This window comes from Carya illinoinensis, chromosome 3 (genome assembly GCF_018687715.1).
Source record: "Carya illinoinensis cultivar Pawnee chromosome 3, C.illinoinensisPawnee_v1, whole genome shotgun sequence".
Lineage (NCBI taxonomy): Eukaryota > Viridiplantae > Streptophyta > Magnoliopsida > Fagales > Juglandaceae > Carya > Carya illinoinensis.
Window position 1 is genome coordinate 454,966 of NC_056754.1, and position 25,640 is coordinate 480,605.

Consider the following 25,640-nt stretch of genomic DNA (forward strand, 5'->3'; position numbering starts at 1 on the left):
TTGCTTTTAAATTGTGAGGTGAACAGGACCACATTGGATGATTTTTTTCCTTGGAATTGGATTATATGGTTCGTGTCTTTTAGTCTGGTGGATTTCTTAACAAGATAGAGAGGCTTCCGAGCTAATCTACAAGTGGTAGCAATCTAAAAAATGACTGAATGGTTACTATATGTATGTGTTTGTGTCTTTAGTAAGAGAGAAATGATAGAAGCATCGAGGATCATGAAAGAATAATGAATGAGCTTAAAGTTTTCTTTTTAAAAAATTGTTCTTATGGAGGGGAGCATTGTTTTTAATGGCGGTTCTGCTTGGCCACTGAGAATTCTCATATGAAAATTTTGAGTTTTAAGATTAAATATTAAAATATTATATTTTAATATTATTATTGTTTTGGGAATTAAAAAAGTTAAAAAAAATTAAATTGTTTATTATATTTTATATGAAAATTTGAAAAAGTTGTAATGATGAGATAAGAATTTTGTGTTTGAGATGAAAAATTTCAATGGCCAAACAGTACCCATCATAATTTTCTACTTTTGATTGTAAAGTAACTATGTACTTACCAAAAGCATGTGGCTCAAATGGCATGAGACCCAACCTCTATAAGAGAGGTCCTCGGTTTGATCACTTCGCATGTGTACTTCCTGTGTACTAAAATTTATCTCCTTTTACCAATAAAACTTCTTGATTACGTATGAAAAAACAAAAAAAATTATGAATGTTAATCCCACACTTTTTCACACAATATATGTGATTTTACTCTTTTACTCTCTTTTATTTTACACTTCAAAAATTCTAGTATGTTAGATGTAAGGTTGCTATGTAACATGTCTCTAAAAAAATATATGTTTTCTTACAAGAGGGAGTTAATGCAACAATCCAAAATATTATGAAACACATCATCTTAATTGTTATGGTGTTTACACATCCTCAAACGTGAGAGAGTACATCAACAGCAAGTAAAGCAAGAGGATCACGGTTAGACTGACTCCGGAGCCTAATGCATCGATTGAAATGAGACGGAGGCGGTGGGATGGCTAGGTTGATGATGGAGAATTGTAGGGATGCATGCACTCAACTTGGATGGTGCATGAAGTTCAAGTGCACGATAGACTAGCCTTCAGCCATCCAAAAAATAAAAATAAAAATACAAACAAATTAAAAAGTCAAGAAATTGCCAGAGACAGTTTTTCCTATGTCAAGTTTTCTGGTCAAGCATCTTAGCCTGACCCATCGAAGACTGAATACGAACTACAAATTCTACGAATCTTACATAACAATCATATTTCAAAGCAAATAAGTCCCCAAAAAAAAAAATCACAAATGCAGCAGACGTTCAAAATTATCATTATCCATAACCTTAAGAGTTAAATCTGATATATTCTTGAAGAAACAAGATGGCGATAACAACGGCCTATCTTAATTGGACAACGAGAACTTCCCCCGAGCCATGAGAAAGTTAAGCATAGAGCTAATGTTGAGAACTAACTAGTAGTACAGCAAATAAGTTAACCTTGAGAAAATTGCAACTGCTACAAAATATCGAAGGCGCCATCAATGCGCGAGAGAGCATGTTGAATCAGAAGAAAGTTGTTTAGTAAAGATCACTCTCAAAGAAAGCCGAATGGAGAGCCCTGACACATTGATCTGCTTCCTTGTCATTTACAACCAACGATATATTGACCTGGCGAGCGTTAAAACATGGTGGTGAGATAGATACATAAATCACCCATTATTGTTATTATCAGTATGCAAACCTCTACAGGCACCATCACACATGGCTATCAGATAACTGGGACTCAAATGAATCCATTTAGTCGTGAAGATATATGGAGAAAACTAGACTTTTTACTTAATTATTATGATGCAATCCCGTTTTCAAATTAAAAGACTAGTGCGTCATGTGTAGAAGCTGCGTAGTGCCAGACAAAAGTCTTAAGAACCTTATGGTTTTGAACATTATCGGACTTGTCATCTTGTTCATAGAAAAGGGCAAAGGACACAAAATATGGGGGGAAAAAAAGACTTCTGATTAGCTGGAAGGAAGAGAGAGAGAGAGAACTTTATTCGTGCATGAAGAATAGTTTTTCAATGAAAAATTTCTCTTCTTTTTTTCTGAGCATATAAATGAGTTAAAATCTCCAAGTTCCAATCAGAGTACGCCTGATGGTCCTGGATTTATGGAAATAAAAATAAAAATTTCCCAAGTGTCAAGTCATGGTGCTTAGAAACCCCCGCCAAGGTCTGAAGCTTAATATGCAGTACACCCCAATGTAACATATATGCAAAAAATAAAAAATAAAATAAAAAGGGGAAAAACGTCATGGGGGAGACCTTGGATGCACCCTGAGAGATCATCTGAACATTGACTCCATTTGTTCGAAGAACACGGAATGCCTGCCATAATGCGCACACATAATAACAATATTAAAAGCAACATCTGCATAATGACTGGGCCCTGTAGCATGTCAGTGCTTGGATGTTTATTTTTTACAAGTGTGTCAGTGCTTGGATGTTGATTCCCACTTGTTTAATATTTGCAATTTACGAAAATTCAGCTACATGTGTTTGTGCACCTGGGTTAAAATTAAGCTGCATGCATGACCGATAACATCAACAGAAACATAGAAAGCTAACGCCTAAAAGCAACAGAAGGCAACGACTTTATGTTGAATTTCATGAAAAAAGTACTCAGAAATCTAACCCAAAACTTAACCAAGAATATAAAAGAAGTTCAATTTAGAAACTTGTTATAAGAGATCCAGGTTAAACCATTCTTCCTTCAAACTTGAGCAAATCATGTCCTAAACTTTCCACAACCACAAACTATTCAACAAAACTCTCGAAGAGATGAATATTCACAAAAGTTAATAAAATAAATAAAGACGAAATCCAGACACAACACTTAACAACAGTTTTTTTTTTTTTTTCTTTTTCTTTTAATGGGGAACCCACCCAACAGCAGAGCCCTTATAACTCACCCATGGAACCTAAACCCCTGGAGAGACTAGCACAACAACCCACCATCAAGGCCTCCCACTTAAATCGCAGTTTGATCCCGGGGGAAATCGAACCTATAACATGGGGCTCATACACACAAGTTCGCCTTTACCACTTGGGCTGTCCATGGGTGGGACAACACGTAACAGTTGCAATCAACTTAAGAAGTTTCTAAGAATATTGGAGAGAGATTCTCTAAATAAATCTGCAAAGCAAACACATCACCTTCTCTAGTATAAGCGACGATTTCTGAACATTTCCAATAAGAGAAATGATTGATCTGTGCTGAAGGAGGTTCACAACAGCAATTTTCTCAAGCTCCTCCACAACATGGTCAAGTTCCTACATTGAAAAGATTTGGCTAGTTGTTAATAAACAAACAAAGCCCATAATTCTAGTAGCATATTTATCCGGGAGAGCATCTTCTATAGAACAGATCTAGTAGTTGCTTCCCAAATGCAAAAGAATAATTTGCAAGAAAACTATGAAATGCTTGGAACAAAAGGTATATACAAATAGAAATCGTAAATTGATGCAAGAAATTATAACACAAGGAACAAGGTATCATACGCTTGCCTGCCGAATTAGCTCTCTGCTCCAAAGCTTTGATGGATCTAGTGTCAAGGAAACACTGACTTCACTGGTAGCTACAACATCCACCGATATGCCCAAATCTTCAAATGTCGAAAATACCTTCAAGTACAAGCACCAAGCAAATTAATGATAGTTCAGTCATCAAGAGGAAATAGAGCGCCTTTTATAAGTTTTCTCACCTTAGCAAGGAAGCCATATTGACCAAGCATTCTAGTGCTAACAATATCCAGCATAGTTATATTTCGTTTCAAAACAATACTAGTTAATATTGCCTGCAATTGAAGAAAGGAAAAATAAATACCAGTCGGGGTCTTCCTTACAACAGTTAACAACACTAAATTGTTACAAACCTTACTCATATCTCTTGTCCTGGTTATAAGAGTACCTGGAGCATTAGGGTTGTAAGAGTTTTTAACCCTAACAGGAATATTGCCTTCTCTGGCTGGTCTCATAGACTGCGGATGCAGTACCTGCAAAAGTGAGAAGAAATTTTTATTTTTTTTTTATAGGTAAAAGGAAGTTTTATTGATCCACGTAAATAGGCGAAACCCGAGTACACAGGGAGTATACAAAGTGAGAAGAAAATAATTTTGCTATGGTTATCTTTTGGATGTTCAAGGAACATTCAACTACCGCACAACACAACCTGAATGAATACACACGGCTCCTTCTAATAAATGCAGCCTAGCTAGAGAACGTTGCATAAATTTGAAGATATGGAGGTTTAGCGCAACAAATTTATTTTCTTCAAATAATCTCAAGTGAATGGAGCAAAGAAATTCCAAACGTAACAATACAGCATGTTTGGGTTTAAGGCTTTTTTTAAAAAAATTCAAAAATTTCAACTTCTTATTTTTTGACAAGTAAAAAAAATTTCAACTTCAATTCATACATCTATAAATGAAAAAATCTATATATATATTTTAAAAAATCATCTAATTATTTGCTGAGTTTTTTGCAGGAAAAAAAAAAAAAAAAAACACAAAAACACAAAAACCAAAATAACGTACACAAAAACCCAAAAAACAAATTTCAAAAAACTTATATTCAAACAACTTTTCAGATCTACCTGTCCACTTTCACAAACTCCACTACAAAACACATCTCAAAGAATTTTTATCCAAACGAATTCTCTCTACTATCCACTATCACTAAATCCAATAAAAACACATCTCAAACTTTGTTGGACGGAGTTCGACCTTTTAGCAAACAAACAAGCAAAGTAAGGCAAAGCTGTACTCCACAACTTGACTAGGTAATAAGGTATGAGATCATGATACCTGAGCACCAAAATATGCAAGTTCAGCAGCCTCTTCAAATGTCAAATATGGCACGGGTTCTGCTTGTGAGTATATGTTAGGATCACATGTTAAAACACCATCAACATCTTTCCACACCTGTAAAGGATCGAGACTTTTTTTATATTAAGGTACTGTTTGGCCACAAAGAATTTTCATCTCAAACATAAAATTCTCATATCATCATTACAACTTTCTCAAATCCCAATACAAAATATAATAAACAATTTAACTTTTTCTCTACTTTTTCAAATCCCAAAATAATAATAATATTAAAATATAATAAAAAGAGATGCAACTTATACAAAAACAAATTCCATAATCCGGTTCAAATTTTGCATAGATACTTTTTCATGCGTTGTGAAAAGAATAATAGCTCATATGCACTTAATTTGGCACTATCTAGTCATCTGTGTCTTTGTCTACAAGCATACTTGTGTAATAAATATCTTTCTCCAAGCATGTACATGCAGTTTTATTTTATTTTATCCTTCACAGACATTAAAGTAACCTTATGCATTTCCCAATTCCACCCCACTCATCCCTTTAACATCTAAAGATGTGGCCTTGTGGCTTATCACTTAGGCATATGCAAGTCTCATGGAAAATTTCAGTGTGCAAACCTTAAATCTCTTCACTGACCTGTATTTCTCGCAATCCCAATGCTTTACCAATGGTTGTGGCTGTCAAATCGCTACCACCCCTACCCAACGTAGTAACTGCGCATGACCTCCATCCCTACAAAAAGGAAAACGAAATTAGTAGCAACATTGAAAATCCTCACAGGAAAGTCTAGTTCAAGTGGAGTCAACACTCTTGAGTTCTCCAAATAAGATAATCAACAAAGCAGCTGGACAGTAAATAAAAAAAAAAAACCTTTCCAAGGAAGCCAGTAACAATTGGTATTGCAGGATCACAAACCCAATCACCAAGTAACCTTTTTGCAACAGCGGGATATGTTGCTTCCAAAATGTCCGCATTTGTGAAATCATCTGTGGTTATAAAACCAATCTCAAATGCATCATACTGCATAAAAAAAAAATAATAATTCTCTTATCAAGAATGGCTTTTTATCAAGGTAATCAAAAAGCAAATCCAGGTCTAACCATTTTTTTGAAGGAGTTATAAGTTCATGTACCAGTATTAGAGAATATTGACTTGCTAATTGCATTAAGAGTAGAGAAGTATTGAGAAATAACATACTTGGCGAGCTTTAGCACCAATTTTATTCAAATATGCTGCAAAGATCCTAGTGGACATGCACTCTCCAAATGAAACCAAATAATCTTTTGTTCGTAGAGTCAACTCTTTCATCATGGCAATTCCCTTCAGAAGCTGCTCCAATTCTTCTAGGTGTGCTGCATTTTTTTTTTTTTTTTTGAGATACAAAACTGGTTAAGCCATAGAGACAATAATAAATTACCATCATCTAGTCTTTTATAATTCTTCTAAGTGTGCTGCCTTTTTTTAAGATACAAAACCGGTTAACCAATGGAGACAATAATAGTCCAAAATAAAGAGAGGTTGATACAAGTACTTTAACCTAGTCCCTGATGATAATAAAACGAGATGTGGGACGTGGCATGGCTCAAGTCCCAGGCTGGGATTAGCTCTTACACCATTGGTAATGACTCAAGAAAAGCCTAAGCTACATCTAGTCTTATACCCAAAAGGACTAATCCAAGTTACAATATGAGCTTTATTGGAATCATTATAAATACCAAGAACTTCTCTTTGTCAAGCAATGTGGAATCCGGTTCAACAAACTTTCATACATCATCCTCCCCATAGATGTGGGGTATTACATTTTCATTCTTGACTTTACTCAAGAAGTCTACAACAACCAGAACTCTCTGCCACCTTTGTTCAAGTTTTGAAGACATAGATGAGCTTCTTTCTTCTTTTCTTTTTTCTTTTTTTCTTTTTTTGCATAATAATACCCTATATATTATAGGATGAAGCTTTCCTTTGAAAATATGATGTAATGAAATACTCCCCTAAAATATATTATAGGATAAAGCATTTCTTGAGGGAGTAGTGGTAGGGACAGCTCTTTTACAACTTTTTTGCAACTTCCCTTTAAATTAATGACATTTTTGTATAATAATGATACCCTTACATCTTTGTTTCTACAAAAATGCCCTCCATTTAAAACATAGTTGTAAAATAGTTGTACAAGTTGGTCATGCCTATATCATTTCGTTCTTGAGGTTTCCTCTCAAACAGGAATCTCAACTTGATCACCAAGCAGAAAAGTTCAAACCAACTAGCTGAAGTAAACCACGCTTAAGCTACTCACCAGAAAAACACACAAGAATACAAATTGTGCATCGGGACTTTATACTCAATTTCGAAATGCAAATGATAAAGGCCTATAAGTTCATCGTATACAGGGTGTTCTATATCAAGATATCAGGGTACATAATGGACCTCTCAAGTATGAGGACCCATATTTATGTATTCGAAGCTGCCTTTTTCATTTTTTAGAGTAAATCTAGTTTTAAAAATTAATTCTACGGTGGTGCTACCCATGTTTGCCATAGCTTGATATGTTTTTCTTTCTTTCTTTTCATTTCTATTTGAAGCTGCTTTTGAAGCAAAGATTAGATACTCAAGAAACTGACAGTAACAAAATTTCTCACGTCATTTATATTTCATACTACTTCCCTTTTCAAGGCACCAATTTTAAAGAAGACTATTTTACCGAACCCTTCAAGACATATTCAGATACAGATGCATATTAATATCAAGAGCATCAAAATAGGACAATTATTGTGCAACGCCACCAGGCACAGCTATTGCATGAAGGCGCAAAACAGAGAACATATATATAGACACATACTACACAATTATATGACTTGTTTCATTACACCTAACTGCATTTAGTTTTGACTATGTGACTCAAAATCGATCGCTCTGACCAAGAACCGATCCTACATACAAGAAAGTAACTCACTTGCAATGACGGACTCGTCTATTCCAAGTTCTTCCACGGTCCTGAATAAGAAAAAGCGCCTAGTCAGACCAAATTTATTATATGATTATGGTTTTTTTATGACACGTAGAAAAACTGGACGAAAATCCACTATTCTTGCCTGAGATGCAGTTCTTTTATAAAGCTCAGCTCATCAATACTTGATATGTTGGTAACACCACAGCCGACAGCCTTTTCTCCAGCCTAACACAAAAGACGAAACCATTCCATTATTCTTGAATAACAGGTTACCAAAATTGAAAAACGGAAGGGAAACATAAAAAGAACTATATGTGTACCAATAAAAGCTTATTAGTCGTCTTTCCCATCGCCGAGAGAACAACTACCGGCCTCTCCTTCGGAAAGCTGAGTATAAGCTCAGCAACCTCTCTCATTCTACTCGAGGAGGCCACTGACGAGCCACCGAATTTCATGACACAGGTCAACCGATTATCCGCTTTGCCGGAACTCTGATTCTCGGCGGTTACCTTCCTCTCAAGAACGTCTACCATCCCTCCCTCGCAACTCACCTTCACGACTGTGCTTGTACAAAAACTTCTCGCAGTCGAATACGAAAAACCAGATACCGAAGCCACGGAAGTAGCAAAACGAAGGCTTTTTGACCATGGAGGCCGGGCGTAGGAAGATCTTCTCGATAAAACAGGGCACAAAGTTTCGGCTCCACCAATTTGCAACGCGGCCTCCATTATTAATTAGCTAATGGGTTTACCAAGCTATTCCTCGGAATTGATACGGAGTTCAGTCGCTAAATATAGGAAAATCTCAAAAGATCTGAACCCAAACAAGACGCTCGCCAAAAATTGCTACCAAATTCAGCGGCTCGACCTGCACATTCCAACATTTAATCAAAGCTGTTCAAAAACGAACCAACAAATCATAGAAAAGAAAAAAGATGAAAACGTATTTTTATAGGAGTTAATACTTCGCTTTTATTGCGCGTGTTGGGCAGTAGGAGAAATTGAAAAAGGAAAATAGAAATGCAACCAAAAACTTGAGAGGACAAATCAAGCAAAGAGATCAGAAAGAACCTTGATAACAAGCTGCAAAGCGGTTCCAAAAAGCAGAGCTTGTGGAAGAATGAAGAATGAGAAGAAAGAAGGAGCGTAAAATTGACAGCGAAAGAATGCGAGGGGAATGCGCGAGACGGACTAAATAGCCGGCGGCGCCTCCCACTTCTTGCTCGAGAAAGAAGACCGTTTGAATGGCAAAACGTGTTGGTTTAGTTGGAAAATAAATATGTACGCACACGGTTCGCAGAGACCGGAGTATCTTTATTATTATTATTAATTCGTTTTCTTACTAAATTGTTCAGATCGGAAACCCTGCCACTGTCTCCGTTGAAGCGGACGGCCGCGATTGAATCTAAAGCTATTGTAACCGGGCAATTATTTAGCATTGCAATTTGTAATGATGTATTTTGTTAAAATAATGAATTTTTATAATACATATTGAACGTATACATTTTTCATAAGATTAATGTTAGTAACTTAAAACTCATGAGATTTTCTCCTTCTATACCTACACAAATCAATTTTTATGAATATTTATTTTTAAATAAGCATATAATATTTTATTGATCTATATATTTATTTTAATAAAATATCCCATTTTTTTGGGATATATTGTTGTTATAAATATCAGATAAATAAATAAAGCAATTCAAGATGTGACCGACGGTGGGTAATTTTTTTATTTTGATAGGACAATGATTTAGCTTTGCTAGGCTTCGGTATTTGAATGCAAGTCGGGGGAGTTGAATACGATTTGGACCTCTCTGTGGGCGCGTAGATACCCGGCCCATTATTATTAATTAAGTCTTGTTTTTGTTGCTGTGGGGGTTGGGGTGCATTCCCTTCGAGACTTTGTTCAAAGTTATCGAGTGTTGTTTGAACTATAGATATTAGATATGCGTTTTATTTATTAATGACTAATAAATAAATAATCAGCTTACTCGCGAGTCATGTCCTCTTTTCTCTGTCGTATTATTATTATTATTATTACAATTAGACAGAAATGGTAAATATATAACGATGTTAACTCGGTTTAAATTGATTGCTTAAGTTTGAAAAAATCCCTGCAGCTCGATACCACCACCATTGAATAATAACTTATCGGATAATTTTTCTTATTTCAGTAATAATAAATGTTATACGTCTCATCTGATAAGATGAAAATGAGATAAAAATATATTATACAGCATTCCTAATTTAAAAAAAAAATACAATTACAACAATTTTTTATAATTTTTATACAAATGTGTATTAAATGAGAGATTTTTATAAATATAATATCACTTTACATAAAATATTTCAATTTAAGTTGAGAAAAAAGAAATGTATCATTACCGGTAAATAAAGCGCAGAGATTTTCCATGAAAAAGGCTTGCCCTTTCCCCGCTGTCACATCAATGGAATTCAACAACGAGTAGCTCAGACGCTTTTGGGACGTATGAGATTGTAGAAAACAAAAATAGAAATAAAATATAGAAAAGAGGAGGGAGATTGAGAGATTATAAAATCCATTGAGTTCTGGCATCCTCAGTTGTTATCGTCTCGAAAGATTTTATTCCCAAATATGATAAGACACTTGAGGCAACACCACAACTTTGCCGAACTTTTAAGCACGACTACAATATATATATATAACTAGATCAAGCTTCTAGCATTAGCTGTCCGACTTTGCTTGGGTATGCGCGCACCTTTACCAACAGGACCCAGAAGCAAATGCATTTACAAACTAAACTACTCGAGCTACAGCACCACAAGAGTTCGTTCCTCCATTGTAAGCGGCCGTATTCACCAAGTACTAGAGTGAAGAGTCACATCATACCATGGCAGCCAGCAGAATCCAAGAGTACTGCTTTGATCTGTTCCGGCAACACATCCTGTCCTTCCCTGCATTGCTGATGAACAGTTGACACAAGCAGTCAAGTCTTTGGATGACCATAATATGACACAAAGTCATATGACACAGCCATGAAGATGCAAAAATTAGCAAGCCAGACGACCTGTCAAGTAACTTTCTTTCTATACTCTAGGCTGGATGCCAACAAAATAAAAATTTTATATGCCATTATTTTTGTGAATATTTTTTATTAATATAATTAATTATATATTAAAAAATTTAATACATTTAATCACATCAATAAAATATATAAAAAATACACAAAAATAATTATAACTAACATTATTCTCAAAAAAAATTATTATAAATAATTCATGTGAAAGAGCATAAGAAAAAGATGACCCCAAGTCCAATGCATGTGGACAACGAGTCGTTCCTCACATGAAAATCAGAGAATGGAAAAAATAGACTTATCTCAGCAATGAGAGAGGGAAAAAAGCCATCATTTCAGGGATTTTGTTTCGCATCTACGAAATTTGCTCCGTTACACGGTTCAGAAAACCTTTTTCAATATTTTATTTCACTTTCAATTTTTATCTTAATTTATTATTTAAATTTTATCTAAATCTTTAATTTTGTTATATAATTATTATATAATGATTAAACTTTTTCAAATTTTAAACCAAAATATAAAAAATAAATTTAACTTTTTAAATTACAAAATAAAATTTATATTAAAAAATTATATTATAACAATATTTTAACTTTAATATATTTTTATTTACCTTTCTTTTCTTTCATTTTTCAAAACTTAATAAAGCATCTTAAGCAAAATTATTTATGAGCTATCTTACTATTATTTACAAATTTTTTTATTATAAGTTATCTCACTATTATTTACAAATTTCTTATCATATTTCATCGTTCAAATGAGAAGTGAAAAAGATGCAAAACCAGCAACACAAAAAATGTTTCGCGTGCTTCATAACTCAAACGGTAATGCTACATACAGTCGTAGAATTGCAAACGCCGCGCAATCGCTTTGAAAAAGAGTTGGGTCCATGATTAAAAAGTTAGTTTTTTTTCCATGTAGGTCTCATATTAATTCATTTTTTTCGAAGCGACTGCACGCTGCTTGCACAACCACGACTGTAAATATCATTTCTCTAACTCAAAAGGTGAATTGTGTAAAAACATTAAAACCTGAATTTTGGTATGAGATAGAGCATACCTCAGCTCGGAACACATCCAAAGCAAACCCATTGAAGCAACTAATTACAGCCTGCTGGATGTCCAACCCCAGGTTGTCCAGGGCCCTAATGGTGGAAAGCAAGAGACCTGGCCTGCGGGCACAAAACATGTGGATGTTGACAGCTCTTCCTTCCCTTACCCGAACTTCCACCTATAATATGCAAAACCAACTTGAAAATCAAACCAATGTCCTGAACCATCACAAAGAATGATTTGGTATGTATGAAAAACTCGATCTTCCGGCACATTAAGGAGTAGAGTTTGTGTCTTGGATAAGGAAGAGCATATTATGGGGCCTACGGCGTGCTCATGGGCATTCCCCAATTATGGTCTAATGAGTCTAATACGTGGTCTTTATAAATGGTGGCTTAGTCCCACCAATACATCCTAGTCTCAGTTCAAAGGGCAGAAGAAGAAAAAAAATCTCGCCCATCCTATACACTGGTAAACTTAAGGCCCCCCCAATACTGGACCACGCAGTTTGTATTACAAGTTGATAGACAGCATTACATTGTAAATAGGCAGCAAATCATTTGATAATTTGTTTGCCCCAAGGGGAACAAACACATATCATCGCATTTGCTGCTAAGATTTTGTTTGAATTTAGAAAAATCAACTTCATAAAATTTTGTTATAATGTAAAATTGTGATCCCTGCGGGTCTATTATAAATGTGTTTGGACTCCACTTCTAAAGATTTTTTCCATGTTGGCCAAACTGAATTGATGCAAGATAGAGCTGTATAGACAGACACCAACAAACATTTTCAGTTCATTCATGTTTACGACTCAAAATCAACACAAATACTTGCATCCACATCCTTATGTAGGCGAGAGTTCACAGCACATTTACAAACTTACAAGCATAAAGCAATTGACTAAAAGCCGGAAAATGTCAAATTGGATGCACACTTCAAGTGAAATTTACCCTTGCATGCTGGCTTTTAGGGCTTGGCAAGGAGCCAGGACAAAGTTCTTCCTTCACACGACAGGGAAGTGTAGGTGGAGTTGTCGTTAAAGGGTGAAAGCTTGTAGAAGGTGGCAGCAAAGATCCAGGTGGGGATGACTCCAGCTCATTATGGAGATCATTGATCCTTTGCAGAAGCTCCTTTAAGTAGTCAATGGCATCCCCAAGTATCGAGGCTCTATCCATCTGTGAACAAATAAGGATATAATCTGGAGTATGAATTAACAAAGTCCGAAAAGCACCCACATAAATTGATAATGACTGCCAAAGAACCTCAAATGCTATGCGGTTGGAGATGATATATCAATTCAAAAACTTAAATTAGTTAACTTCAAGTTTTCAACAGAATTTGAGATTTATTTGTGTTATTTGGGAGAGAGGATAACAAGGGACCTCATTCTCAGCGCTGCTTTGCCGAAGACAGGATAACAGACTGTTTGACTTAAACAGGCTCGTTGAGAATTCATTCCAAATAATTACACACACACACAAACGACATCCAGACTCCAGGTTCTTATTTCTCGATGCGAATTATTGACCATCCTATAGAAAATGAAGTCATACGATAACTACTAACCAGTACATATAATTGAAATAGAAAGCAAGGTACTCAAACGAAGCAAAGTCCAAAATTATCATACCTCTCAAATTTAAAGGACAAGATCACTTTTTACCTTGCTAATTTTCGGTACAACAGACCTAAGCATGTAGAGCCTATCATTAAGCTTCTTCCTTCGCCGCCTCTCCGCCATCAGATTCTTCGCTGGAAGCCCCTTCTTCTTTCCCTTCTGATCCCTACTAGTGACAGTACTGTTGGCATTAGAATTCCTTCTGCCATTCTTAACATCCTCCTCCTCCTCCTCCTTAACGCCACCTTCGAACTCATCCGAGTCATAATTTAAACTCGAAACGTCGAGGCTCGCTTCATCAACGTCGCCCGAAACGTCACTCTTCTTCGTGCTCCGAGTCTTCAAATTATCCGTGTCTTCGCTGAATCTCGAACCCGAAACCTCCAAATTCCCAGACTTTTCAGCGCCTTGTCTAAGCGCCGCTCGCTTCTGAAACAAATTGGGTTGCGAACCCCCTTGAGGGAAGACCTCGAGCGGTCTCAGAACCTTTCCTCTGTTCAGATACAGAGCACTGCCTGAATTATCAAAACCCTCGAAACCCATGGGGCTAAACCCGCCACCGATTCCTGCGGCGGTGTCCGATGCCGGTGGCAACCGAGTTCGTTGAAACTCGGAGGCCGAACTCAGTTTGGGAGCACCAATCTGTGGCTGAGAATCCAAGGTTGTGAAGCCCATCATGGCAGGGGAATTCGAAGCAGCTGGGTTGAAAAGGCCGCGAAGCCCGGTCTCGAGTCCCAAGTCGAAGGCATCGTCAAAAGGGTTGGAGCAAACGGCGTTGATAAGGGAAGAGAAGCAAGAATTGTTGGGCAAGAAGGGAGGCTGTGACTGTGAGGGGTCGAGGCTAAAAGCCTGCGACGGAGAACAGGAAGAGGACGAGTCCAAGGGCTGCAGAATAAGGTTATTGTTGTCGTTTGGATTCGAGCAGAAGCTAATGTCTCTGACATCTTGCGGGTTTGGGAGGCCCGGGAGATGGTTATGGAGGTCCTGATAAGGTGGGTTCAGGGCGTTGTTGTTGATGTACCAGTCATTCTCGAGCATGGACTTGAAGGAAGAGAGAGGAAGAGCTAGACCCATATCGTCGTCCTTGTTGGGCTCGCCTTCATTGTTGGTTCTGGTCCACGTCGAGGCTGCGTCTTCTGCTTCTTCACCTCCTCCTCCTCCTTCGATCCAAACGACACCGTTCCTGGACCTCGGTAGCATCTTTCCCTGCGTTTCTCTTTCCAAGATCGAGAGAGTCGGTGTTTGAGAGGTGGGAGAGAGGGAGGAAAGGGGTGGTAGTGTCTTTTTTTATGGATCAGAGTTCAGAGAATCATTTTGAGAAGAAAGAGGGTGAGATGCGAAGTTTGAACGTCATGGAATTGTGACGCTGAAAATAAAACGAGTGGAGAGCGGCGTCTGCCTGTGTAGCGGGTTTTATCTAAGGTTGTCTGCTAGCTCTGACTCTATCTGCAGTAGTACTGCTCCTGGCCGATGCGATCTCTCTGGCTCCTCTTCTTTTTTCTTTTCTTTTTTTCTTTTTTAAATTAGTTTGCCTCTTTCCCTCCTTAATTCGTAGGAAGGGCCACTCATCTAATCAATCTCCACTACAAGTAATTCGTAGGAAGGGCCACTCAATGTCATCTAATCAATCTCCTAAGACCGGGATTGGATTAAGAGAAATTAAATTAGATGATTTTAGATTAATAATAAAAATTAAATAAAATATTATTAAAATATTATTATTATTTTAAGATTTAAAAAAGTTGAATTGATATTTAAAAAATGTTAAATTGTTTATTATATTTTATATAGAAATTTAAAAAAATTATAATGATGAAATAAAATTAAATGAAATACTTTTCAAATCCAAACGAGATAAATCGAAACTATTTATCGTTATTCGGATGAATGCATGGGTACGTAAACATCTCTCTATGTGTGGTGTTTATTTTAAGAAATAATTGTTAGTTAACATAATTATAAGAAAAATGATATTTATAGTCGTATAGTATACACATATCGTGTAATTTACTTGAAAAATATGAGTAAATATAAGATCTACATTAAAAATAAAAACAAAAAAACTAATTTTTTAATATTGAATTTCACAATTTTTCAAAACGATTATACAATACTTACGCATTTTATAATTATATGTAACATTACTCTAATTATAAACACATCTTATGTAGTACATACGTGCATTGTGTGAACAATATTAATGGCATGCAACATATTTTGTGGCACATCTTCATATTTTATAAATACCTAATTATTTTTCATCTCAAGATTGTAGAAGTCTTATCTTAATTTTAAGTTTTTTTCCCTTCCTAATTGATCTATGATTGTTAATTTGTAAAAAGAGACGTACGGAAGATCAAATGATGAGGTCGTGAGATAAATTAGATATATATAGCAATTAGCAGCTGAAACCAAAAAAAAAAAAAAGATAGGTGAGAAGAATATGTTGCTTTCCTCAAATGAAATCACAAATAAAGACGATGCATTTTCTCAATATCATTCGATTTTACTGCTTGCATGCCTTATTTTAAGTGATGCATGAATTTATGTGAGACAGATCATCGAGTAGTATGATGGCAAGTTCGATGATCTAGCTTCGGCCAGCCGGGACCAGAAGTAAAAATGCTAGTTACTTGGACGTACACTACTTTCAGATGCCACAAATTGATACTGCAACATTAATATATATATATATATATAGAGAGAGAGAGAGAGAGAGAGAGAGGTGCATGCATGGCCTAGAAAAACAAGTTCCATTTGTTATTTGCACCATATATTATATATATGCCAATATGATAATTGCAGAAGTATGACTTTGGAATAAATTTTCCAGAAGAACACCCAAGTTTCTCGTGATTCCTTTCCATACACCGCACCTACTTTCCAAATGAATTACTTGAAACTCCCATTTGGCCTGCTTTTGAATTCCTTCGCCTTCAGAGACAAGCCAGCCTGCTTCCCCTCTTTCTCTCTATCTCTAAACCACCAGATTCCACAAAGTTCAAGATGATTTCTGCCAATAAACGGCACAAGACCGAACTCATAGCTAGCCAGTAGCTTTCTGTTGGTTTTCAGTCCTTTTCATCATGAATGCAAAACTTAAGAGAGACCTTTAACTGACGGCCACAAGCGATATTCGTGTGTATCTATATATGCGTCGTTTTTAGAGTGATAAAGTTGATCCAAAGTTTCGCAAAGCCGCCCATCGCGAACTGGTTGCGGTTGCGTACTTGTCTAACCTTAATTTACAGACGAAAGCTAGCTAGCATTGGTGTTACGTACGTACGTACCCTCGGCCTTTATTTTTATTTTTTAATTATTATTAGTCATTAGTTCCATTCCAGATATCGTAGTATACAGACCATCAACAATTAAATTCGGATACAATAATCATGATAAAGCCGATCGAAGCCAAGGTAGTACTGCATGCAGATCATCGATATAGTAACTGATCAAAAACCAATTAATTAGCTGAGGTCGTAATGATGATGATCAGCTATCCAGGCACGTGGTACGTACGCATGCATGCAATGGGGGGTATTCTGTATTCATGCTGCAAGGACACACTGCGTGCATATGGGTCAATATAACAATTATAATTAATAAATTGAAAACAAATTGAAAATACGGGAAGCAAAATAATTAACCCCGATCGATATTATTGTTGAATCAGTCAGTCTTTTATTTTATGCAACCGATTCAAAATTCCAATTACGGCTCTAATTTAAACACTGATCAAACATTTTGCTTCAGACGGTACTGCTCTACCAATTTTTTCAAAGAATGGCCCCCAGACGAAAAGTGTCTTCAAAGACTTCACTGACTCACTGAAGCCAAAGCTGGCATCGACCAAATAGAAATTATTGTTCTCTACCGCCAACCTTTCTCTCAAACGATGCACACGTACGATGAAAACTACCATAACTCAAGAAGGGCTCAACTGTTCTCTCCTTTTGAGTACTCTTCATTATCGATCACTTTATAAGTTTCCGCTCTTTCAGGCCCATCCAGTACTATCAAAAAGCAAACGGTGTAACTCGGACGGTCGGGTCGCTTCGTCCAAAACGATAAGTGTAGGTTTAACATGATTGCATTTCTCTTGCTCTAAAATTCCAATGTTCCAATTTTCGGGCTTTTGCCTATTAAATCTATTCTGTTGACGAGGGACAGTTAAAGTGAATAAACTAATCTCATTTGATTAAGGGTTACTTGAGAGACAGAGATATATTGAAGAAGGTATTGCTTCCTTCATTCGAATAATAGGAAATAACAAGTTTCTGACGACAAAACCAATTGAGAATCGAATCGAAGCGAAGGGCCGCTAGAAGCTTAATGGTACTACCACTTGTGCCAGAAGCACTGCCGTTATGTGTTATGGGCGGGACATGTGAGGCTATCATGTGTTGGATACAGAGAAAAATGTGGGATGTTTAAGTTTGGTTTCTTTTTACGGTCGCGGAGTAATGCTCTTTGGCAAATGTTTGGGAACCCATAAAAAGATAGCATGCAATTTAATGGTAAACACTAAACATACACTCGTTAGAATATGACAAAACTAGACATGACCGAACTATATAAATAGGACAATAACAAATTAATTGTAGATTTATAAGAATCACTTGCTCTATATAATGAGTTGAAGTTTAAATCTACGATCTGTATTAATATTGCGCTTGTTTATTTAGGAATAAGAATGATAGGTATTTTTGTCCGCATGCAGTTTTTTTATTTTTTTAATTGAAATTGGTTTGCAGTTTCTCAAGGTACGTAACCGCACATAAGGTATTCGGTGAAATGCCCGAATAAGATTTTAAGAATAAAAACGCAAGTTTAATTTCTGGTTTGTTGATTTTGAAGGGAAATCATATTTTGTATGTCAAAAGTTATTTTGTAGCACTTCATAAGACGCGTTAGAATTGGAACTTCTGAATGATTTACACATAGCTAGTTTGGATAGCATAAGTCTTTCATTTCATCTCATGTAATTTCATCTCAATATCTAAAAACCATAAATACAAATACTTTTCAATTTCAAATTTTTAATTTTTTCCTCTCATCATTACTAAATTATTACAACATTTTTAAACTTCAAAATAAAAATTAAAAAACAATTCAACATTTTCAAATTTTAGAACAAAAATAATATTAAAAAATTATATTCTAACAATATATTAATTTTATAATATTTTTATTCAACTTTCTCTCACATTTTTCAAAATATCAATTCAAACTATTTTACTACTATTTGCAAACTATTTTATTATTATTCACATATTATCACATAATACATTATCCAAACTAGGGCTTCGATGACCAACATTGTGATTGATAATGATAATGAATTGTTTCATCCATATTCATTTTTTAAAATTTCTCTATATATTTTTCAACATAATCTGTGCTCATGGTGTACATGTTAAAATTAATATTGCTAGTATTTGTACATGACAAGTCAAAATTGACATTAATCGTACATGAAATTTCTATGATTTTTTTTTTTATACACATTTTTTTATCTATAAAGAAATCAAGACCAAACCCAATGTGCGGGATAAAGCTAGGATTAGTGTATATAAAAGCTCTCTTATATGTAATGTAGGTAGGCAAGTTGGGAAAAACAAGTTTGGGTCACTTATGTTATATATATGTATAGCGGGGTAAGGTCATTAATATTAGTGTATGTTGCACTTGTGATCCATATTAAAATTAAGGATGGTAATACGTGACACGACATGTTAACTGATATGAACATGATGAAATTAGAGGTTTTGAGTTTGGTCTTAATGGGTTTGAGTCAAAACGAATTTATGACCTATTAAAACATGATTTATAAACGGGTCAATCTACTTAACATAAAATCAATCCGTTTATAATTTATTTCAAAATTAAAATTTTATTATTGTTAAGTTGTAATATCCGTATTTCTTAATATATTTATGTTTTTATTATTGAAATTGTAATTTTAAATCTATGTTCATATTTGTTATTATATGGTTTGTAATATTGGTTTTATTATATGTTAAGATTTGAAAAATATTTTTTAAGATATTGTGGTTATTAATAAATATAGATTTTAACTTTTATGTAAAATTATGTTTATTAGGTCAAATGATTTATGTATTTTAGTTCAACCTATATACATTAAACAAATGGGTTTAAATGAGTCGTATCGTATTAATATATTTTTAACTAATTATTAAATAGGTGACATAACACGATCCGTTATCTAATTGTATTAGATTAGGATTTGAAAAGTTGATACATTTAACTTAATGGTTGAGTTCAAATTGACCTATATATATAATCAAATATTTATGATTTGATACGATATAAATACAACCCGAAAATAAGATTTGCCAACCCTAATTAAAATGTAGCTAACTTTTTTAAAAAAAAAAAAAAAAAATTGCACTTCTTATTTATTTATACTTCTCTCCTAATCAATTAAAATATAAAGAATTGGGTTACTCTGCCGTAAATGCTGGGCGGCAAATTTTTTTATTTTTTATTTACTTTTTTAAATATTTTTAAATAATAAAAAATATATTAATATACTTAAATTTATTTTTTTAATTACTAAATAAAAAAAATAGTGGCCAAGTTGACCGGTACAAAGTGTGTGGCATACAACAGCTGTACTGATTCAAATAGGACAGTGGACACCATATTTTCCTTTCAGTTCACGTTTTGCTAGACATCCAGAAATCGTACATACCCTTCTGGATCTCCACTCTCATTTCAGATAGGGTCATTGACTCATTGAATACGGGACTCCTCTCTCGATATATGGATAGATATCATGAAAGTTTAAATCGTAAAACTATTTATATTATATAGTAAATTTAATATATTATATAAAAATATATCAATTTATAAATTTAAAAATCTTTTTATAATCGTAGTATTTTTATAAAGTAGTAAATGATACTGTGATTATCATTATTTTTTTGTAGTGACGAATTTAAAATATGAGAGAGATGCATATAAATTAAATTTTATAATTATTCAAATAAGTTTTTATAGACAACGGTAAAATTTAAAAACGATACCTACAATTTAAAAATAACTCGTTGTAATATGTGAAGCTATCATGTTTTCTAAATTAACATTGATCTATTTCACTTTTCTTTCTTTTTTGTTTGAAAAAAAATATCCACCCATGAAAAATAGCATATTCATCCTAAATTATATAAATATAAATATATATATATATATTTATATATTCGGGTCATAACACACTCCCTCGCTAATGACCATCTACAATTCCGTTGAAAACCCACGTGTCAATTCGATCTCATACAGTAGTGCTCTTCCTCCTCCTCAAAACCCTAGCTGCGCTATCAGCTCCCACATTCTCTTCAAGACCCACATTTTTCCATGTAAAAAAAACAATACAATTTCAGCATTTTCTTTACAATGCTTTACATTTCTAGCACCAGCTATTTAGATCCAAACTTGACCGCGCGTTTGGGATCTATACGGTTCCTGCATTGACAACACCATATCCTTTGGCCCCTCCTGTAATGGGCTCCACCCACTCCGTACCTGCAGTCGAAGATGAAGATGATGAAGACCAAGAAGAAGATGATGACAATGGCGAACCTGATAGGCGACATATGGATAAACGCCTGGTGAAGAAGCTTCTCGAACAGGAGCCCGAGATGCTCCCCTGCCACGCGTCCGCATCCCCGCTTTCCCCGCAGCTTTCCTCCCTTGGGACCCCGCGGATCGGGCCTTCCATTAAGGTGTGGGACCCGTACAATGTTCTGGCTCCACCCCCTCCTCTCCCGCCTCCTCCTCCGGTGTTCTCCGCCTCGGATGCCATCCTCGAAGACGATCGGACTGTCGTGGAGGTGTTTCTGATCAGCCATGGAGAGTGCGAGCTGAACTTAAGCCCCGATTTGGTGGGTGGGAGGTGCCCCGAGGCATCGCTGACGGCGGCTGGGAAACGGCAGGCCAGGGCCTTGGCGGTGTTCTTGAACTCTCAACGGGTGAGGTTCCACGCTGTTTATTCTTCGCCGTTGAATCGGTCTCGGTCAATGGCGGTTTCGGTCTGTCAAGTAAGTTCAAGTTATGCTTCATTTATCCATGTAAACCAACCGTTTTACTCTGGTTTTTGGATCACTCATGGAAAGATTGTCAACTGGTTTAAAACTTTGCGAAATGGATGACATTAAGTTTTGTAAGTGTTTTCTTTGTTAGTTTAAATTTAAAGCATTTGTTGAACTGTAAGAAATTGTGAGCACGATAAGTTTGGTTACTTTTGAGAATGTGCTGTAGACTATTACTTTGACAAGGTTAAAACTAACTTCAATTATTAGATGTAGATGTAAGCTTATGCACAGAAAATTAGTTCCCTTTAACCTCTCTCTCTCTCTCTCTCTCTCTCTCTCTCTCTCTCTCTCAATTTATGAAACTTTCATAAATATTGAACTCACTCGAGGGGCTTGATAGAATTTTTCTTCCTTTCGTTAGTTTGGTAGTGATTTCTATGTACTTTTTAAAATCATTTTGTATTGCTCATAAAAAAAGTCACTTTGTAGTTGCAGAAGTTGAAAAGGGAGAAGGAGGGGCTCCATGTTATTTGCATGGCTTGTCATGTAACGTCGTTCAATTTAACGATGACTCGTTGGATCTTATTAAAAAGCATTTCATTGTGAGACATGGCACTAAATGGAGTTTAGTGTTGGACTAGGACGAATAGAAGATGCTCAGCTCGGCTTCTAATAAACACTGTTTGGTATGACTTGTGTACACAAAAGCTTGTACCAACTCCTTTTGACTCGACTATGTGTTTGAGATGAATTCCCTCTAATGATTAAACAACCCATCTGAGGTTGTAGTTTACATTTCCTCGTGCGGCATTTGGTGCTCTTTAGATGTTAATCTTATCCCAAGTCAACACTGCTTATAAAGAGCTGCTATATCATGAGACTAGTATGTTGTTTCTAAATCACCAAGGAGGCCACCTGAAATTTTGCCAGTAGTTTCTGGTATATGTTTTTATGATGAATAGAACCTTTAAATGTCTGGCCCTAATTGCACAGGAGTATTCAAATTATAAAATAACGTTGATAAGACTTTGACAGTTCAAAATCATAGTTGGGTTGTACCTCTGTGTTTTTTATAAATGCATTGATTATAAAGGTCAATGCATGGATCATTTATTATTACATTGTGAGTTGACTAGGGTGTTATGTTATGAAGTGTTTAATAGAAGTGGCATCGCTTGGGTGATGCCTAGGAGGGTGGTGGATCTTTTTGTTTGCTGTACAGGTTTAAGGGGTAATTTGCAAATTGCCACCATTTGGAATATGATCTCTTTATGCCTAATGTGGTGTATTTGGGATGAGAGGAATGGTCGATGCTTTGAAGATAAGGAACTCTCGGTGGATGAACCTAGGCGTTTTTTCTTTAATACCTTATTTCAATGGACTTCGACTATTGTATTTAATGGAACTAGAATCCACGATTTCCTTGTTGCTCTAGTTCCTGACTTGTGATTAGGTTCAGTTTTTGTATACTTCCTGTGTACTTGGCTTACCTTGCTGCTTGTCTCAATAAAATTTCTTATTCACAAAAAAAAGGTCAAAATCTGACCTTGAGATATATGTACCCTTTATCTCCCATTCATGGTGTTCTTTGCCATTGTTTATTAAGAAAATAGTTTCAGTTCAAAGTGAGAGAGCCATAGAGCATAAAAAGTTCATGATGCACTAGCTGATTATGATGGTGATTGCCTATTCAGATGTAGATTCTTGTTTGAAAATATTAACCGATCATATTTTTCTTACCCTAGGTCTCAAATCTATATTCTCTACGACGATATTTTGATTGTCTCCGAGGACTAAAGCCAAAGCCATTTATAAAAAATAACCATGTTGAGATGCTTTAGAACGTATCATGGTAAAAAATATTAAGACAGGATATGAAAATTGATGGCAAAGGTGCATAAAAATAACCTGTCTCTCATGAGTTAGATATATTAGAGCAGAACGGATGAGGTGAAATTTTATAGAGTATTGGGTGATCATAATACCATTGAAGTTCAAGGTACTGATAAACACAGTGCTGTAAAGGCAGTTATGGCGTGTGGTGTTTCATGGTAGGCAGTTGAGCAACTTGTTGTAGGGTGTAGCTGTAAGGAGGATGTTGAGATGAATAAGAGCCAAGAACACACCTAAAAAAAAAAAAAACAAACCATGAACAAATAAATAGAATATGAAATGAATGCATTTGTTGAGAAAGGTGGATATAATATGTTGGAATATGTCTGAAATTTAAGGTCATTCACTAAGCTATTTCTTGCAACTAGTAAGGAATGATTTAGAAAATACTGATATGGTGTGGTTGAGGTAAAAGAGAATGTGGTTAAAGGTGGCAATGGAAGAGAGTAGCAAAGGTTATGGCCTTGGATCAAGCTAAATGGTGGCAGGCTAAGATCTATATAGCCGACTTATAAAAAAAAAATAGAAGATCTATATAGCCGACTCCAAGTAGTTGAGGTTTAAGGCATCACGGAGTTAGTCAATCCTGTTAATAGGATGAATCTATCACTGCTTTATATATCATTCAGAATTACAGTCGTTTTTAGAATAATTTCTATTCTACTTTCTTGTTTATGATTATGCAATAATACGTCTCTTAACTACCACTTTCTTCCTATGTAGGGTAACACTCTAATTATGACTTATTAAAATTCTTATCTTATTTAAAAATAAAAATACTAATTTCTTATGGATTTCGCATCAATTATATGAGATAAACTAGGATATTTGTTGTATGATATGAGAACTTGAGTTTTTAGTATCTTTTACTTTTCCTGCATCTTTATTTTCAATCGAACAATTTGCCTATTGTTGCAATCATGCAGGAAATGAATTTTGCAGAGGAACAGATACAATCCTCAGATGCATTGGTGGAGATGAGTCAGGGGCACTGGGAAGGCTGCCTTCGGTCAGAAATATACACACCTGAAACTTTGGACCTCATTGACAGATTTCAGCCTGATTTCTCTGCACCATCTGGAGAATCACTTCGGCAAGTGGAATTCCGGATGGTTGAATTCCTAAATGGGAGAGTCCTGGAATTGCGTGAAAAGTTGAGATCAGGTTTTTCCATGCACCATCATAATGAGAGTCAAGGGTTTTCTCAACACATGTCTCATACTCCGACCAATTCGATTCATGACCGAGATGGGCCTTCCCTCCCACCACCCCACTGGGATTTGCATAACAGGCACCGACAAGGGCTTTCAAAGAAGAAATCTGGTAAGAGCAGGCTACAATTTGTAACAACCGGAGATCATGAGGCTGAGGACGAAATATCCCCTCAGGATTTGAGCCACCAAAGTTCCCTACAAGATTCAAATGACCGGACCTCCTCATCCTGTATCGCGTTTTGCATGGGTGTTTTCACTCATTCAGTGCCAATTAAGTGTCTCCTCACAGGCCTCCTTGGGTGCAGCCCAATAATGTCACCTAAGATATGCATAGAAGATTCTTCTGTGTCAGTGTTGCAGCACTCACGGAAAGCCGGTTGGCAGATAAAAAGGTTGAATGACACTGCGCATCTTAGGCTTCTTTAGTTGGAGAATTTTGCTTGCAATGGAATTTTCTGATGGTAAAATTGATGTGTTAATTAATTATTGGCCAAATTCTTGCATTATTATGATTTGTGGACTGAACTTGTATGTTCATGATTCCGCATGACTTGGCTCATCCTGTAATCTTCAATATATTTATATCTTGATTCAACTCCAATAGAACTTTTCTTGTTATATTGTTGAGTGAGATGTCATTGAATTTCCTTTATTGGCGTTTTAGAATTAATTAAATCTGGATGAACTTTTATCCTTTTTCTGATAAATGCAATGCCGCCGGAGCTATGTTCTGGAAATACCGTCGGATTAAGCAATTTTGGTTGGAACAATTTTAATAGAGTTGAGGAATGCCAAGGCCAAGGCCCAAGGGCACCCACCCCATGCCAAAGTTCAAGTAATGTTAGATCCGATTAGTTTTGCAGTCCATAGTTTGTTTCAGATCGTAGTATACATGTAGACCCT

At 35.7% G+C, this 25,640-nt stretch overlaps 3 protein-coding genes across 5 annotated transcripts; 1 reads left to right on the forward strand and 2 right to left on the reverse strand.

Moving 5' to 3' along the window:
• Window positions 1-1,324: 1,324 nt before the first annotated feature.
• On the reverse strand, window positions 1,325-9,131 carry LOC122302227 (aspartokinase 3, chloroplastic). Of its 2 annotated transcripts, none has more exons than XM_043113377.1 (14): window positions 8,916-9,131; window positions 8,166-8,712; window positions 7,988-8,070; window positions 7,849-7,889; window positions 6,096-6,250; window positions 5,769-5,918; window positions 5,535-5,630; window positions 4,875-4,991; window positions 3,945-4,064; window positions 3,774-3,866; window positions 3,577-3,693; window positions 3,226-3,342; window positions 2,335-2,397; window positions 1,325-1,684 (listed from the first exon to the last, which is right to left on the reverse strand). In XM_043113377.1, the coding sequence occupies exons 2-14, from the start codon at window positions 8,571-8,573 to the stop codon at window positions 1,595-1,597; spliced, it is 1,650 nt and encodes a 549-aa protein (XP_042969311.1). In that variant the 5' UTR covers window positions 8,574-8,712; window positions 8,916-9,131; the 3' UTR covers window positions 1,325-1,594. The 2 variants fall into 2 exon arrangements, with proteins under 2 accessions (XP_042969311.1, XP_042969310.1); XM_043113376.1 differs by having other exon boundaries at window positions 3,571-3,693.
• A 1,257-nt stretch (window positions 9,132-10,388) lies between these two features.
• On the reverse strand, window positions 10,389-15,066 carry LOC122302231 (transcription factor ICE1-like). Its single transcript, XM_043113379.1, has 4 exons — window positions 13,622-15,066; window positions 12,909-13,133; window positions 11,963-12,133; window positions 10,389-10,789 (listed from the first exon to the last, which is right to left on the reverse strand). The coding sequence occupies exons 1-4, from the start codon at window positions 14,774-14,776 to the stop codon at window positions 10,706-10,708; spliced, it is 1,635 nt and encodes a 544-aa protein (XP_042969313.1). The 5' UTR covers window positions 14,777-15,066; the 3' UTR covers window positions 10,389-10,705.
• Window positions 15,067-20,817: 5,751 nt separating this feature from the next.
• LOC122302232 lies at window positions 20,818-25,355 on the forward strand. Of its 2 annotated transcripts, none has more exons than XM_043113381.1 (2): window positions 20,818-21,567; window positions 24,450-25,355. In XM_043113381.1, exons 1-2 carry the CDS (start codon window positions 21,100-21,102, stop codon window positions 25,161-25,163), a joined length of 1,182 nt encoding a protein of 393 aa, XP_042969315.1. In that variant the 5' UTR covers window positions 20,818-21,099; the 3' UTR covers window positions 25,164-25,355. The 2 variants fall into 2 exon arrangements, with proteins under 2 accessions (XP_042969315.1, XP_042969314.1); XM_043113380.1 differs by having other exon boundaries at window positions 20,819-21,636.
• Window positions 25,356-25,640: the final 285 nt, after the last annotated feature.